This window comes from Aphis gossypii, chromosome 1 (genome assembly GCF_020184175.1).
Source record: "Aphis gossypii isolate Hap1 chromosome 1, ASM2018417v2, whole genome shotgun sequence".
NCBI lineage: Eukaryota > Metazoa > Arthropoda > Insecta > Hemiptera > Aphididae > Aphis > Aphis gossypii.
The window spans coordinates 73,349,327-73,368,295 of record NC_065530.1 but is presented as its reverse complement, the minus strand read 5'-3'; the positions used below and the strand labels follow the sequence as shown (position 1 = coordinate 73,368,295).

Genomic DNA, 18,969 nt, shown 5'->3' with positions numbered 1-18,969 from the left:
ATGACATTTTTCAACACTTAATTAGTTCTTTTCGCAAAATAATGTAAATATTACTATAAATGTATATTTAAAATTAACACAGTGAAGTATATTAAATACTTACAAGTTAAATAATACATTACTTACATAATAATTATAAGCACCAATGTGTTCGTAAAATATTTTGTTCAATATTTATGGTAAGAATTAAACTGCGCACAAATATAAGTTATTTTTAATATTTTTAATATTAATACATGTCTTATTTTTCATGTAGTTTTATACACTTATATGATATCAATCATAAAAGCCATATTACGACAATATAGCCTACATTTCTTCAAAAATATACTCACGTTATTGAAAAAGCATATATTTTTTTATTTTTTTTTCAGCAGTCATTTGTTTGCATATACAAAAAAATCAACAAAACAATACTATGCATAGTTTTTAAGTATTTTTTATTATTATATAATTTTATTTCAATAGCAATAAACAACAATAATATAACAACAATAATTTCAAACATAACTGATTACAAAAAAAAAAAAAAACGAAACGATTTCAATTTTTTCAAGCGATATTTTAAATTACTAAAATTCAAAACTTGTCTTTTTAAAAAAAAATGTACATAATATTATATTGTAAGGGGATATTTTTTAACAAAAAGCTCGTCATTATGATTCAAGTATGCAATATTTATAGTAATTATTTCAAGGAAAAAAAAACGTCCAATTATTATTATTTTTTTTTATCTATTGCGTGATTAAGGTTTATACGGTTTTAACATGTTTATCCTTAGAAATATTGATTGTCTCAGAAAGCCAATATTATATTTTGTTCGTATTTTTATAGATATAATTTTTTTTTTTTTTTCGTAATAGTTATTTGTTCATTTTGTATTGCTATTGTTTACACGAAATTGCAATATTATGTAAAACGCTTCATAACAATAAAAAAAAATATATTTTATAATAACAAGCTCCCCACAAGCCCCCCTGATTCCCCCAATTTTGAATAAATAGAACAGTGATTTTGTAATTTCAACTATAACACTTTAATTTATATATAACTATATATACTTTTTTTTTAATGAACTTCATTTTAAGTTCATACAAAAATTGCGTGTAAAAAAACTTTTAGTGCCGTTGTAGTGATTTTTGAAAATATTATTATGATTTTTAACAAGAATTCATAAACAGCCGCGATTTATGATGGTTATAATTATAATTATAATAATAATGATAAAAAATCGTACTAATTTAGTAGATGATAAAAAAAATAATTAAAATTAAGATATAGCTGCTCATGAACGAAATTTTTTTTTCTCAAAAATGATAACTTTCAGACTATTGAAATACAATTATAAATTCGGTAACGCAGTGTATAAAATAATGTTCGAAATTAATAATGTACAGTTATTCAACTTACACGCTAAAATTTTTTTTAACCACTTTACATTTGATATTTACAGTTATAAAAAAAAAAACAAATGACAATTTTGTTTTTATGTATAGGTATATAAAGAATTTTCTAAAGAATAATGCTGTATATTAAGTTACAGTATATTCTAATACATTTTTTTTTTAGTTTTTCTTTTTTTCTTAAATATTTTTTTTTTTGTAAATTGGCTCTCCTAAAGTTTTTATTTTATAACTTTTTTTTGTATAATACATAGGCGATTATAATTTTAAACTACACTCTTGATAATAATAAAACATTATAGGGTACAACGAACGTTATACATACATCTTTTAACTTTTGGTGTTCTACATAATACACATTATTATAATCAAATTTTACGATTACATGACAATTATAGTATGAACAATAAAGTAATTATTTAAGTAAACTATTACACAACAAGATTTTATACTGTACAGAAAAAGTTACCGACGGGTGTAGCGCTAACACGTTGTCCGTTTGTCGTCTAAATCGCAGCGGCGATGCTCGAAAAGTGGGACGGCGCACACGTGGAAACACGATCGAATAAAATATGAAAAAAAAATGGTAGAAATGTTTAGTGTAATTAATATCAGAGATGGAAAATGTAGGAATTGAACGTGAAATGGAATTTCCGGGCGATGATTATTCATAAGGACACACAATATTATCTGACGCGCCAATCGAAACAAATGTCTAGATAGGACTTGGCACTTGTTTCGATAAAGAATACCTACGAAAAATGCTGAAAAATTTAATGGTTTTACTGTGTCCTTTTTCTTTGGGAAGTATAGATTTTGGAAAACGCACCGAACAATCTCAAAGTCATTAATTTTTCAAGCGATTTGTGCACGTAAGATTTCAAGGTTAACAAATTTCAGAACTCACTCGTACAAGCAAAAACACGCACAAACGCACACATATACATTATATATACACACGTGAGAGTACTTTATGTACTCGTTTACCATATAATATGAACATACGTATAATAGGTTGATAAAATTTAACGTCTTAGGTTTGACTCTAAAGTGTACGTAAAATTTAAACAATCTATTGTACTCATGTACATAGTATAGGTATGCATGTGTGTGTATATATGTGTATGTGTATGTGTGCGTTTGTGTATGTGACTTCCAGTTAGTACTCGAGTGCGTGAGAGATGAACACGTGAAATCTTAACATGGTGATCGGGTGGATATTGTGTTTGGATCGACAATGTTGTACGTCGACACGTATACTTAACCGATATCTGATGTAGGGATGATCTTTGTAGAAAAATTAAATTATTAAACGTGTTCTGACGTCGATGGGTGGACAGACAACACGGCGAAAAGGTCTGTGATTCCCGGCGAGTTTTCGTTCACGTTTTCGATTAACGGAAGTACTATTATCAGTGTTTGCTACAAAAAACAAAAAACAGAGACGATACGAAGAAAATCGTCGCAGCGTCGCAATGTTCGGCGCAGGCGGTGGAGGTGTTGGAGATCGTGCAGGTTGTGGTTGTGGAGGTGGTTGTGGCGATCGTGTTTGTAGTGTGCGATTGCCGCGCAATCGAGCCCGGCCCCGTGCGATTTAGATGTACGAATACGGACCGTCTGTGAGAGCGCTACAAAGCAATAGTCAGGAGTTGTCGTCTTTGGCGCGTCCTCCATTTCTGCTAGTGGGCTTGTACTCCAGCCCGGGATCAAATTGCATCAGCACAAATACCTGCGATGGATAAACAATAAGAAACATCAATGAACAACTGAAAGTCAATTATCGCTGCCTTATTAATAAGTAAACAAAAAAAAAAAAAAAATCCTTCATGTCATAGTATGATGTTGTTGTGTCGTCACGAAAATAATACAATAACTGTATTTGTCTTGCAGGGATTTCGAGTTTTTTTTTTCGATTTCGCCTGTTAACGACCCGGCCCCACCACCCATAAATAATAATAAACTCTCCAATAACGATTACGATATTATACCATATACGTCTGAGCGCGTCGCCGCCTTATTCACAACATAATAACGGCCACCCCCTCCCCTCGCCACATGACATTTAAAACGAACTATCCGAGCACGCTACGCTGCACTTGCACACGCGGGCTTGATGTCGTGTTGACTGAGTGCCAAGTCTCGGGTAAAAGAGTACGCTGCGCATCGTTGGAAGCTGTGACCCGGTGTAGCGCGTGTACCAGAATAGAACGCGTTTTCGAATCTCATTTCCTGCAAATGTTGTCGCGTCGGAAGGCATATAAATTTACACGCGCCCGCAACTATTAAATTGTGTGAATCTTAATCGACCGTCCGCAATAACAGCAGAGCACAGACCTGCCTGATAGTATGTCTATTCGTTTGGAAGAGGATTGAAAAAATAATAACTAATGGACGTCGTTTCTCGGTGGTTTTGATTCGAAGAAGATAACGCGATTAAATCACTCGTATAGATGATAATTATATTTTTGACTTCTTACGGTATCCTTTCAGAACGATGTTTTAGGATTCATGTCGATTCGCCGACAAAACGTATTTTGTAAGATTCGAGTTTCGTTTGCACTTTGCATAAACTCGCGGAGCAAACGAGGAATAATATTATTTATACCAGCAAAATATTTTACGAAATCGATTTTCTACACACATAGTATATGTTATTAATTTACAGTCAACTGAAAAACGCATTTTAAATATAAATAAAAACGTCCATCGTTGCATCGCGATAATTACGATTGCACACGATGTGTTAAGTTACTACTATCTGTAGTATTTTGAAATCGTCGCGCATACATTTAAAATAAAATAATAAATTGACGATAACGATTATGTAAAAAATATAAAGGTTACCTGATCCGTGGGCATCAATGAGAAATCGTCCGGTGGATTAGTGATGACGTATCGTTTTGACGACGCATCGCAAGACGAACTCCTGTCTCTGAATCTGTAACAACATCGAAGAGATCGGATGAGAATAGCGACGTCCCACCGCCAGAGTTTAAACACGAAAAAAGAGGACGACACACATCACAAACAGTATAATTTAAAAGTACACCGACACCACAGACATACAAACAGACACACAGTAATGCAAACTGGGACAAGAAGGGGTGAATTAAAAGGGGTCCGGTCTGAACAGGAAAACGTCAAGAGGACAACTTAAATGGTCGAGTTTTATATAATATGCTAATGACTGTTTTATCGAAGAACCATCCATTAAAAAGCTATAAACGTTTTCGAAAATATTTTCTACAAAATAAAAACTGAATTTTGGACAATAATTATGAATTTCATATTAAATATTTGAAATATCGAGTCGAATGGCCAAAAGGAGTACCATTCTGGCCTACTATTCATTCGTTAATACTTAATATGATTCTTATAACGCATAAACTTCTTATCCAAAATTGGTTTCAAAGTATTAAAAAGCTTTAAAAAATATACTTTACGAATATTCTTATAGGATTAACTTAAAAAATTATAGTGATGGATAAAAATTAAAATGTATATTTTTTAGTCATTTTATAAAAATGTCATAATGGTTTTTCTTCGATAAAATAACCACTTTATAGAGAACGTATTTTTCTTTTTAATTTTTTTTTTTTTTTTTTTTATGTTTTTAATGATAACAGCTATAAATATTTGCATTAATTATACGACACCAACACCTATTTCTGAAAAAGGAACCCTGTTGTTTGTTCAAAATATATTATACGTCTTCTAACGCGTTTTGACCATTGTCGACTCAGCCCTGTCAAACAAATAACAATATTTTTGTCTCCTCGACACGGATGGTTATCGTAGAATCAAGATATTAGTAAAAATAAAATTAAGACTTTTACATTTTGTACACGCACACGGGCACTAAATCCATTTCCACTATGATATCTATACGTTATGACTACGAATAATATTTATATTTGATGATTGATCGAACGCTCAACTTTCCTATATCGTTACCACAACACCATTAGTAAGTAAAAAATTACAGCTTTTTTGAAATTCAAATGAAATAATGTTCAACATGGTTCTGTGAAATAAATATCTATAGGTACCTACATATTACAGTAGGTAGTATTATATTATCTATGTCGTAATATATGAAACGTAAAATAATTTTAAAAAATTACTAATAATATTAATACTCAAACTTTACTTATTTAGTATTAAAATATACTGTTGTTCTATTCTATCAGCTTAGCAAAATAATTGTTCTAAATAGGTATTATTATCGATATAATTTAGCATAGCAATTATGCATTACATTGAGCTTTTATATTTTTTTTAACTTTCCACCCGTTTCTCGATAAATCTCTTTACTTCGTTTCACCTGATATTCAGACTTTACATTATAATAATTAATTAATCATAATTAATTCACTTACTATTATTATTATTATTTTTTTTATCTATTTTTTATCAACGTAGTTTATTATTAACTATAATATAATGCGATTTCATTATTTTGATAAAACCATCTTTTTTTATATTATTCTATAGTAAATATTATTTTTAATTTCTATTAAATCTATTTACTTTTTTAGGATTATCATTCTTTGGCATAAAATTAGAATCTCCCGAACAATCTAAAATATCATTAGCAATGTTTGCAGATTACCGAATTTGTTTTCATTTTGAAATATAATTTTTTTTTTTTTTTAAATTATTATTATTATAATTATTCATGACTAACTAATATATTATATTTGTTATTAAATTTAATGAAATAAAAAGGTCATATTAGTATATTACATTGTATCAGTAATAATTGAATGTTACATCAAAAGCTTAATAAATATTATGTATTGGTGTCTATAATAAGTAACACATACCTACATGATGTATAAAGGAAACTAATATATTCTTATATCTATTCGTATAATAAATTGATTTAAAAACTTTAAATAATTAAAAAAATATTTATATTCAATATTATCCGAGAATTTAAATGTTTGTTATTGTATTCTTGTTTATACCTGAAAAAGTTTTTACAGCACACAACCAAGTTAACGTTCGACGAAAATAACGCAACAAAAATGATTTTAGTTCGAACGGCATAACTTAATTTATATCACAACGGTTATGTGTCGGGGACGGATTCGGGACCCCTGTTAATTCTTTATGGCACTTAATATTAATAGCAAACTACAAAACATGTATAGTTAGTTGTTCATACCGGTACCTGTATAGACCAATGCACAACATCCCGTATGACTTGAGGGCGGATACGAACAGATCGCCGTACTTGCCGGCTTCTCCGAACTGTGCCAGCGGCCCGTCATACAGCGAGATCTGACCGACTCGGCACCGGTCACGGTTTGCCAAGCTCTCGTCAGTGCTGAAAAACCATACGCAAGATCGCATTATTTGAATGTAGAAAATTAAAATAGTGACATCAACTTCGACTTATATTTAATAACATATTTAGAGTTTAGATGTTGTAGCTATTCGTTATTATCTTATCAGCTAAACCAACTACATAAGTATAGTAATATTTTATAATGTTTTTTTTTTTTTTTATATATATTTCGTTTTATAAAATGTAATATTATGTTTTTGGAATTTTTGATAAAACCGTATTTATTTTCTTACTACTTAATCATACATTTGCGTGAAAGAGTGAAATTAATTTTATTATTAATTGTTTTGTCTATAGATATGTTGGGTACGGGTAAAAAAATTCTATATTTTAGACTAGTAATAAAACACGTTCTAACAATTCAGTCACTTTTTATAAGCTGTTCCAACGTGTCGAATGTGAATTTTCAATTTTAATTTAGGATTATATTATTAATTTTATTTATTAAACAAATTCCAAAAACTAAAATTTAATTCTGCGCGCTTACTTGATTTAGTTTAGAAATTATGGTTCATTTATTATTTTTATTTTTCATAACTATCATCAGTGTATATTATGTATAAAAAATATGTAATAATTATGCAAATAACTATTATTGCTTTATTCAGGATTTTTAAACCCTTTTTTTAGGTTTTTAGTACTTTTTTAATAGTGCTACAATACCCGGACACTAATAATAATATTATAGTCATACAAATTATTTTTATCAACACTCGATTTCGATACTCGTTATTATTTTCACATTAATAATAATAGCATTGCACTTAAGGTATTTCATGTATGTTCTGCGAAAACTAAAAAAAAAACGATAATTGCTTGTTAACATGCTTCATTTTATCGGTGGTGCAGTAAGTATAATAATATTATTATAATAACCTTTTTTATGTTATAATATCGCCAGGCAGTTTGCGTGTTTAAACTATGTACTCATAAAACGTCCCTAGAGAATATTTTAACTCAAAAACTTTAACACTCGCGCAATTATTATGTATTGCACTGGCCCGCAACAGAGTTTTATTAGTTTGATTTGAGATTAAGATACTTGATCGTTCAAAATTAAGTCGTATAAATATAAAAGACAAAATAATTCAACCAAGCCGAGTAACTCCGTTTTAAATCGAAATTAAGAACTTATTCCTGGGGGAAATGCCCTTGATAACATAGATTTGTTCAATTTTTTTTTTTCAAAAAAAACTTCATTAAATTCAATATTTAAAATACAAAAAATGAGCATAATTATCAATATTGGAAAGTTTTCTTAATAATCTGTAATCTATAAGCCTATATAATAAGCAAATGAGATAATAACGATACAAATATAATAATAGTATTATAAGTACAGAAGAGAGAGCAGTGCCCTTTGGTGACACCCCAGAATTGACAATTTAAGTACAGGTTATATAATACAACTGGATTTGTATTATCTACTTATAAATAAAAATAATGTTTGTAATTTTGTATGTTCTATAATTAAGTTGAAAAAAATATGATATATAGTGGTTTTCCTTTTCTTATACTTTGGTCAGTTGTAATAACAATTTTTACGTTTTCGTCGTAAATAAAAAAACGACTAAGTGCTATTTATTTTAAATAGTCAGGTATAATATTACTTTTGTAGAGCAAAAATCTTAACGATATGCATTGGAAGCACATCGTCCGGTTCAATTGTTATTCGATAGTTCAGAAACTAAATTCTAAAATATACAACATATACAAAGATAATTATTAAAACTGACCTATAACCACCACGGAGACCAGCTCCTTCGGCCAAAATGAGTTCAAGTTCAGGCGTTGCTCCACCGGTAATCAGCGATCGAATGAGCGTCAACGCGTTTTGATTGAAATACGTCTAAAAACAAAAACAAAATTTAATTGTATACAATGAATACGTATGTATTAGCTGTTATTAGATATTAATTATTAACTCCATACACCTATACCATGTTGTTACAATAAATGAATTGTTAAGTATGGTGTACACGGTCAACAGTGTGTACAGATGTCCTACGCCTACCGTCCTACATATTTAAGTTGTTGATGAATGTACTAAATTTAAATTTTTCTTTGGTGAACGAATACTTTGTAGTTAGCGTAAGTTTACGTCCCCGTTCGATAGCTGATAAAGAAAAACGCGCAAAGAGCAGTGCGAGAATGATTCATCTAGTCAGGACTTAAGGTGGTACAATATGAACAATTAACGAAAGGTAAATAATCTCTAGAATATTTCCACAGTTTTACACGACATGTTAACATCAATTTTAAATTATATTCTTATATTATAAATTACGTAATTACGTTATAACAACTTGTAGTAAGGAACGTTGAAAACAGTAGTGTGTTTAAAAATATTTTTGTTATTCATGTGTAATACATAAAACAATTTAATAATAATAATAAAATTACGAGTATAACTTTTATATTTTATTGTTTATCCTAAGATATACCAAATTTCTTTTGTAAAAATTTGAGCTATAATTTTAGGCTGAGCAGTCGGTGGAACATAGGTTTCATCAGTATTCGTACTTTAATCATATTTATAATCTATAAAATAGTATCCCAATGTTATAAAATTAATTTTAATGAAAATCGTTTGTTTTAATATTTTTAATAAATTGCTAGTTTTCATCCGCAATTTTTGAACTTGAATGTTAGTACCAATTTTTCAGAATTTTAACTATATAATGATTTTGTAAAAAGTAGTATATAATATGTAGGTATGTTCTTGAATTAAAATTGTATTAATATGGAAGGGTTGGCGAGTGAGGGGTACAGGTACATATCAAAAGAAAATTTGTTTCATTTTAATTGCAATTGTGAATATTATTATTATTGTTCACGTTTGATGAATTTATACTACATTACTTACCGTCGACATGAGCGAGTCCAAGACGCTGACGGCGAAAGCCGTACCACATGCAAACGGCTGTGTGAGGTACAACTCTGTGTCGGGGTCGTCGTCGTCGTCTTGGTCAAGAAACTGCACATTGCTGTCGTTGACCAATTCGGTAATCATTGGAACGTTAGCGCCGTATACTGACCCTCGTCTCTGCAACACTATGGGCCCACCGGCGCAATTCAGACCATCCGGATCAAACTGTTTGGTCACCGCGGTTTCGTCTGGATCAAAACAAATTCAAATATGAGTTTCTTTTATTAAATATTTTAATATGTACCTATTTATATATCAGCTATATTATGTCCATGCGATATTAAAAAAAAAAAAGTTGTATTTTAAAAAATATTCAATTAAAATATTTAATACTATTAAGTATCACACATACAGCGTAAGTACTTGTAATATGTAGCTATTATTAGATATATTTTCGAATTCAACAAAATTTTATTAACAATATTATTTTAAATTCCACTAACTTAAGGTTTTCTTAAAATTAACGAAAAAATGTTTGAAATGCAATATATTTAGTAATAATGACGACTTTGATGTGATATTTTTAACATTATTACAAATTTGGTCGATATTTTATTAAAAGAATATATCATAATTAACTCTTATGCTAATTTATTGCGATACGGTCATGTTAGAGATCTCTTAATTTTTAGTTTTAAATATCTTAAAAATAAATAAAAATGCTTAATTGATTTATATCTGTTTAACAATAACATGAAGCGTAGTTATAAACGATGCACATGAGAAAAGTGCAAATGTCGGGATAAATTATGTACTCTGCAATATAAAATTGTACCCCTGAAATTTGTTTAAAATATATGTCAATTGGGGTTTAAACAATATATATATATAGAAGTTAAAATTAGTGTAAATACACAAGTAATTATGTAAAATCATATCAATTGAAACGGTCTAACCTAACCTTAATCTAATCAATCGTCGTCCCAGAAATATTCCCATTTATTTTGTTCACATTACATATATAGGCAACTTAAAATAGGTACTTATAAATATAGTTTACAATCATTTAACTCATTCGGATGACCTACAACTTTATAAAACTATATTTATTGTTAATCGAGATAAATTAGTAAGGCCACTGTGCTGAATGAATTTAAATAAAGAATATATAATGGCCACAAAAATAAATTGAAGAGAAAATTTGAAAATTGATTTAATCGAATCTAAATAAACACAAATTTCAAATTTAAGTAATTAAATTTTCTGTAGCTAAAATCAATAGTTAAAATTTAAGTTGCAACGAAAATTAAAAATTGGTAATGATGTTATTATTTTATCTTTTATAAATTCTACAAAAATCTTTGAATTGTTTGCGAGTAACCGACGCCATTTATATACAAAACATGTTTGCATTTACATACAGATTAAATAAGTTTTATAGTAGTACGTAATACACAATAGACACTATAACGACGGCAACGATAGCATAAAATATTAAATGGTGCTTTTTTATGTGTAAAAAATACAGTGTCAGCTGTATTGGCTTTAAACGAATATTTAACAAACACTTTTTTTCTTTTTTTTTTACCTTGCGTGAGCACTCCAATGGTGTCGTCGAAAGTCATTGCTTTGATGTTCAGCGACGCTAAAATGGCCTCTTTGTCGGCCAACGTAGGGTCGTCATTGCTAGGAACTTTTGCCGACAATATCACACACATATCGCACAGATTCACATTAACCGCTCGTAAGTCGGCTCGACTCAGTGGCGATCCCTAAAAATGTAAAAAAAAAAAAAAAACTATTGTAATACCACTCTTTTTATAGCCCAATAAAAACGTATAATGCGGTAATTGATATGAGTTTAGTTTTTATAATATTATTTTATTGGAAAAAAGTATATACGACGTACGTTGAGCACAGAAATCTTAGGTAAATTTTGTAACATCTTCCACTCGCGGCGAATATAATCCACGGCGCCAACGATCACTACGTGCTTGAGCTCGTGGTAATGGAAATTTGATGCTCGTAAAGGCATAACTAAATTTCTAAGTCCGATCAACGGCGAATCCGGGTCGGCGAATAGGCACACCACGACATGGCCATTTAATACAGTCATCGCGGCTTGGTTCCTGTCCTGAAAATATTGAAATGTCCAATATTAAATCAAGTTCATCAAACGATGTATAATTTTATATTATACTCACCAAGATGCATTCTTCGAGGCTTTTTGCTGAACTCCAATGAAACATGCCAGTGGAATCGTACTTCATTTCAGTCTTTTCAAAATCAAAGTCTTTCGCTTGATCGTCGGCGATACCGATTTGAATACCGTTGCTGTTTATGTTTGTGCCAGCCGATCCTCCTCTGGTCGTTGGTCTTTGTTCGCACATAGAAATAATGAAGATTTTTTTCAATTAATTTTGTTTTAAACACAAATAACTATGAGCAAGTTTAACAAAAATAATGTCAACATAATATTTTACTCAATAAAACAATATTGCTGCTACAAAAAAAAAAAAAAAAAAAACAAATAAATAATAAAAAATAGATCTGTTTTAAATAATAATATTATATCATTTATAAATATTTTAATTGTTAACAAAATAGATTACAAGTACAAACAATAAAATGAGCAATTCATGTTGTAAAAAATAATTAATAATAGTTAACGTATTTTGAGAATAACAAGTTTTAAATTTTTCAAAATTATGAAACGATTTTTCCAATTGTGTTTTACTCAAATTTAAGTCAATGATATAATCACAACTACCCAACTTAAGTTTTTCAGTTCTAAGAATGTATTATAAATTCTTATACCTAGTATAAAAATCAATTAATATTCGTCAAATTAAAAATATATTTTTTTAAATAATTCAAACAATCTAAGTGCCTAATATTTAAGACCTGTTTGTTATAAAAGAGACAATACATCTAATAAAAGAAAAAAATATTTAAAAAAAAACAAACATCGAGCTAAAAACGTAAAATGTATCTAAAAGGCAAGCGAATTAATACAAAGCAAATAACATAGGATTAAAATATAACAATATATAGAAACAAGCAGGATAAGATTGGTGGAATAGTATAATATATTAAGTAGAAAGCGTACAATAATTTTTTAACTTCGTATGCGAGTTGATATCCGGCGTAGCTTCCTTCTTCTTGTTGAGCTCTGCAATATATTCAAGACGACCACGATCAAACATTTAATTTACACCGAATAAAAAGGAAAGAAAAATGGAAAATAATCGATAAAAAAGAAAATAATAATAAACCACATGTGGTTATATTGTATGTGTATGTTAAATGTGTCAGAGCTTGGATTCGTGTGAGAAATTAATGCAATAAAATTTGTTAAGAGTTCGTTAGTGTAAAAACGAAAATGAAAAAAAAACAACAAATAAACAACAACAACAAAAGGCTTAATATATCGTTCGTATTTCATAGTATTAATTCATAATATTATCTGGTTTTTGAAAAAGGTCATGTATCTCACCGGTTGTAATTTTGATTAGGCGACCCTTTGTCCGCCGGACGGTTGATTGGCTTCACTTTGTTCACCTGTTTTGCCGCTGACATTATCGAATTAGGCATCGCCGTTGGCGTATTTTTGTTTCCCAACACTGAAATATAAAGCACACATAACATTGCAGAACACGTGAAAGGTTTTCTTTATTCTCTCTATTTTAGAAGGTTTTTGCTTCTCTTTCGAAACATCCCCTTTTTACTATGTACACCACACTATGATATATCCCAGATCAAAACTTTTAACTACGGTCCTGAGCTCGTTCTTCTCTCATCACTGAATTCGAATTAACGATGTACCAAACAAAGACCGTTGGCAAACGTCGAAACTATTCTCTATTGCTGCCATTGTGCATCGTTTTCCGACTAAAACTATGCGAACTAGATCCGTTAATTTATCTCTCCCCTTAATCTTCATCGCCGGTTTATCCCCCTTCGTATCCCTATCAGCACCACCACCTACACAGACTACAGCAGACGTCTTACCCGCTAACGATTCATCTCAAACACTGTCACTCTACCCCCACACAGTATCTCATTACAAAGTTCGAATTTCGCTTGTTTTCACAATTATAAGCCACCTCCGACTTCGGCCCATTTTTTTAAACACGCCTTATACTAAAATAAACTATACTATTATCCGTATACCACTGGTTGTTTACCTTTTTCATTATTTATAGAGTGCTATTTTTGGCCAATCAAACTTTAATGCGCTTTGCCGGGTTCCTTTAAATAACGTTAAACTACAAACATCTACGATATTAGTAACAGTCATCAAACTCTTCCGCTTAGTATCGCAAATAGTCTATGGACAAAAGGTAAGGGGATTTATAAATAATCGATAATATTTATCGATAAATTTAATATTTCCAAAAAACTAATAAATTAATGGAAGCCATCCAGAAATTCTAACGAGGATATAAAACGTTAGGACGACGATAGTATAAAGTATTGTTATTAATGCTTTATACAGCTGGCGCGGCGATGGTAGTAAATTATAATTGCGTTTTAATATTCTAAAGTCCATATGAAACAATGTTAGATAACCTAACCAAGGCAAGGTGTAAATTGAATGGCATAGGAAGCTATTTAAACAAATATATATATAATTTAAAATAATGAAAAAGCAATTAAATAGTAGTAGCTATGAAAACAATTCGTGTTAAAAACGTGGGTAAAAAATTAAATACCTACTTGTGCAGCTTTTCTCAACTTTGAATACTCGACGATGGCTTACGTAGAAAATTAATGTTTTTTTTTTTTTTTAAATTATGCGTACGCAACAAAATTATAACAATATTAGTATTAATAATCTGATCTACCTTCATTTAAATTACAGATAGGCACTTTGCTTCGTATATGAAAGCTTAAATATCGAAACTTAATCCCACTTAATTGTCCGTGTCAAATATTTCCAATAGCCATTTTTAAAACAATAACTCGATATCTGTTACAAGTTGAAAACATTATAGAGTAAAATAGAACACTAGTGTGTGAGAAAGATGGCAAAGAATCAAATAATTGAACACGTGTAAACGTTAGTTCTTAAAGATTAATTAACATTTTGGTATCGATATCGTCGTCCTGCAGTTTATAAAAAATTCCTTGGATTGAACAGCCCGTCATATTCAGTAGTCGAAGTAACCCCACCTAAATGAGATAAATCACATCCATCTACCAATCTATCCACTTATTTTTTTAGTAGTTGAGCAATTTTTTGCATTTTAACTTATTTTATTTAAAATTATTCACTCTTGGACGTTGAAAAATCAATCACTCGTATTTTAATATTTTTAAGCTCTGATGACTAATTCCTTTAATAAAAAAATAGCTGTCTTATAAAATGATAAATTTAACACCGAAAATCATTAACCAAAATACATATTACTTAGTTATTTAAACTTTAATTTCACAATTATATCTACGAGTACAACAAAATAATAAGTATCACTGACTAATCACTGATAACGGCTTTAGTGGAGCTTATAAAAACGCAAAGTTATCATGAATTAAGTGGCAACCCCCTTAATTTACCTACTGACCATTTATATTGATCCACTTCGACCACTGAATGCCTCGCAAAATCATACAACTACCTACTGTGAATTCATATTATATCATATACAACTACAAACGAACATAATCTATTAAACGCGCGCCGGCAATGACCCACTCAGATGATTTTTGTTTTACTTCGTATTTTAGTATAACGTCTGTTGTGTATTTGTTTGTGCGGTTTATTTCAATGATAATTTAATATGATATCTTGCTAACGTTAAAGTCAAAAATTCATCGTGTGAACTGTCTCTAACACGCCCTACGGTTGACTTTCGGTTCCCATTAATGTTGTAATATAATGGTCCATAAACTTTGCGAAGACGGTCACTACGACTGAAGTTTACTTTTAAACGCGCGGCAAAGTGCATTGTGTGAAAAATACTGATTATATAAATATAATTTGCAGTGCTGAGTGGCGACTTACGTGTTATTTCCTTTTCCTTCCCGACGTCACCTGAGAAAAAGTTAAAAAACAAAAAAAAACAAAGACGATTAAAAAGCGTTAATATAGAAAGTAAGAGTTTTAGTAGACGTCAAATACACAAAATAAAAACACTTCAAAAAACCAAAAACAAAATTACAAACAAATGTCACGAAAGCGATATTAACAAACCCAACAATAAAAATAACAATAGAATTAAATATAGTTAAGGCCAGCGCATATCAAGCAATTGTAAATATTATGGCTTCAAAAAACAACGTTCTCAAGAGCGATTAATATTGTAAATAATAAGTAATAATAAATTAGCGAGTGTATAATACTTCGCAATTCATTATTATGATGCATAACATTGCACACAGCATAATAAACGTATAAATTATAATATAATATAATCTACTGGTTGATGAAATAAATACAAAAAAAAAAAAAATAAAACAATATTCAAACAAACGGGAAAATACATCTTACATTTCACACGGATAAGTAGAGATGTAAACATATATTTCGTGGAATCGAATAGATTTAATGACAATTATTTTAATCGTGAAAATTTGCAGAAAATCGTATTGTTGTGTCGCATAAATGAGAGTTTGTATAATATATAACATGTGCTTATTTATTTAATGTAATTTTTTTCATGTGAATTAAAACACGTGTAAGGATTAATGTATTATAATATGTAAGAAATGTGGAGGAATGAAGGAACCATCAAGAGTGCCACGTCGAAGACACAATGCACTTAAGACAATATAAAGGCAAAAGCAACAGCAATTTGTTTTGTTTTTATTGTTGTACCTCTGATATTATGTACTCTCTTTGGAAGAGTTGGTGGAGTTTCCGTGGGGGGAGGATGATCGTCTGAAAGAACATACATTCCAAAATTCACTAACCGACATAAATGTTTTTATTTAAAAAAAAAAAAAAATTAAGAATGTTATATTTAAATATTATATTATAGTTTTATCATTTATCCCCAACAAACACACTTGAACAATTAATCTTAGTATTTCCATACGCAATTTACAAAAACCATTTTATTTAATCAAATAATAATTATGAATTTAATTTCGATTCTTTATCGAACATTTTGTTGTTTTTTATTACATCAGTTGTAGATAAATTTTCATCTTGCATAACCCTCATGTGACGTATATTTTCAAAGGAGTAAAAAATAAATAATAAACTATATCAACGAATACTCTTAACTATAATAATATAGTAGTATAATATTATTTAATGAATATAATTTAAACCTAATTGAAATGTATATTAATAGCGAACGAATATTTCAACTAAAAACTACAGCTTTTTATTCATATTGTAGTTTTAACTTCTTATTCACTTTTATTGATCCGAAAATATATAAAGATGTTGATAGTTATTTGGAGGTAAAATATTTCTATCGCTTACAGTCAAATAATTTATTGAAAAAGTTTTTCGATTTATATAGTTTTATACGTGTATACTGATACTGCGTTACCTAACCTTGCGTATTTTTTAAATCAAAATTGTATGAAATAATTTAATTGCGATTTGTTATTTAGCTATTAATCAATTAATAAGATGTCAGATAATATTTTTAAATAAAATCTATGGAATAGTAATGACGAAGTACAACACTAATTTATTAATTACCGAAAAAATTACAATTTTCGATTGATAAATTCGGAAAAAAAATTGTGCAGATATAACAATAAGAAATCATAATATATTGCTGATTCGCGAAAACATCTTCGATAAAGAATCATATTATTATTATTTGTTTGCCGGCACGTTGTCATATTGAGGTCAAGCCAACGCGCGTTCAGTTCTACCCACACCTAAGCTACGATATTTTCTTCGGTTTTCAATATATTATTATTAACTTACTTCAAACCATCCAACTCTGTTCCGAAAATAATAATAATAATAATAATAGTAATAATAATAAACATTTAAATAACAAAACGGAAAAATAAACAGTAATCGATAAAAGACCGCATGCAACTCTAATGCGAGGTTATCACAATATATAATATTATGCGTGCATATTATCTTCAGCAAACACGTAAAACCCATCATAAGTCGTTCAAGAGTTTTATATTATTTTATCTCTGAATAATAATAATAATAATAATAATAACGATAATAGTTATGGTAATGGTAAAAGTAATAATAATCAATCTCCGGTGTGGATATAAGTTCAGCAGCAATCGCATTCGTATAATAAGGTACCTACTACTGCATATAAAATGGCGTGACGCCAAAAACTTTGCGCGCCGTATTCGTCGTCGTCGCCACAACCGTTGCCGCCGTCGGGATCTCCGTCCGCATTGTCTGATACGCACACACACAAGTAACGGCCTCGACAACTCGGTATTTTATACTGTGCACTTTAGCCGCAACGCGATTCGATGTTTCGACGACACTCTAAAGTGCCAATAAACGTCGTGTGTGTACGTGTACCTACGCTACAGAAACGGTATCGTACGAAAACCAAAACGTGGAGGATCGTCTTTCGCGTTTCATTTACGGGTCTACCGACTAAATATAGGCGTAATAACCGGTGCCGGATGATTTAAGTCTCAGAAGGCGAGGGTGTAACTATACTGATATTGCAGGTCCATAAAATAAATTACTATTTATAAATCAACTGATTAAACGTGTTTTTATTTTTTAGTATTTGATAAAAATGAAGTTAGATTAAAAAAAAAAAAAAAAAAAAAAAAAGAGTGGTCAAGTGAGTAATGCTCTGCTCTATAGTAGGTCACTATAATCGATGTGCCGAATTTGAATCCGATAATAGGTATCATTGTTTATGAAAAACGACTCTGAACAGAGATGATTTGTCAGCCTAGGATATAAATTCCAGTGGTTGATGAAAAAAGTGGTTTATATTTTAATGGTCTAAATACACAAAAATTATTCAAGTTCTTCTACAATTGTTGTAAGCTAAATTTATGGAAAATGTTGTATTCAATTTTCAACTCTTAGCTCTTAAAATACAATTTTTATGAATTATACCTACAAAGTAATTTGCAAATATTTATGATTTTGACGATTTTTTGTCAATATTTGAACTTCAAACGCAAATAAAAAAACATTGTGCCTATGTATTCTTATAAGTTTTTAATTACTATAAGACTAACTTAAAGGGACTTTGTATTAAATTTTCAAGTATTTTGATTTAGCCAAAAAAAAAAAAAAAATAAACAAAAACAAATACTTTAAATGTCTATAAATAGCATTAAAATAAAAGAAATATTTTGAAACTTTTTTTTTGTTTTTCTCGAGTTTTTTGAAAACTGTAAAAAAATGTTTACTTTTGACCTCTATAATG

General features: G+C 29.6%; 2 protein-coding genes across 5 annotated transcripts in view; one reads left to right on the top strand and one right to left on the bottom strand.

The window, feature by feature from the left end:
* Positions 1–18,969, top strand: part of LOC114119639 (mediator of RNA polymerase II transcription subunit 15) — a 204,547-nt gene that overhangs the window by 102,037 nt on the left and 83,541 nt on the right. The gene's annotated exons all lie outside the window — the stretch shown is intronic.
* Positions 424–18,969, bottom strand: part of LOC114119641 (calcium-activated potassium channel slowpoke) — a 73,023-nt gene continuing 54,477 nt past the window's right edge. For 2 of the 4 annotated variants that reach the window (XM_050198750.1, XM_050198742.1), the window contains 12 exons: positions 16,446–16,508; positions 15,633–15,662; positions 13,122–13,248; positions 12,735–12,797; positions 11,830–12,001; positions 11,535–11,759; positions 11,214–11,397; positions 9,623–9,873; positions 8,493–8,605; positions 6,580–6,735; positions 4,248–4,341; positions 424–3,132 (listed from right to left, as the gene is read on the bottom strand). In XM_050198750.1, coding sequence (XP_050054707.1) covers positions 3,046–3,132; positions 4,248–4,341; positions 6,580–6,735; positions 8,493–8,605; positions 9,623–9,873; positions 11,214–11,397; positions 11,535–11,759; positions 11,830–12,001; positions 12,735–12,797; positions 13,122–13,248; positions 15,633–15,662; positions 16,446–16,508 — 1,565 coding nt within the window. In that variant the 3' untranslated portion in view covers positions 424–3,045. Of the gene's footprint in view, positions 3,133–4,247; positions 6,736–8,492; positions 8,606–9,622; positions 9,874–11,213; positions 11,398–11,534; positions 11,760–11,829; positions 12,002–12,734; positions 12,798–13,121; positions 13,249–15,632; positions 15,663–16,445; positions 16,509–18,969 lie in introns of those variants that run through there. The other 2 variants (XM_050198735.1, XM_050198743.1) reach the window with 2 other exon arrangements.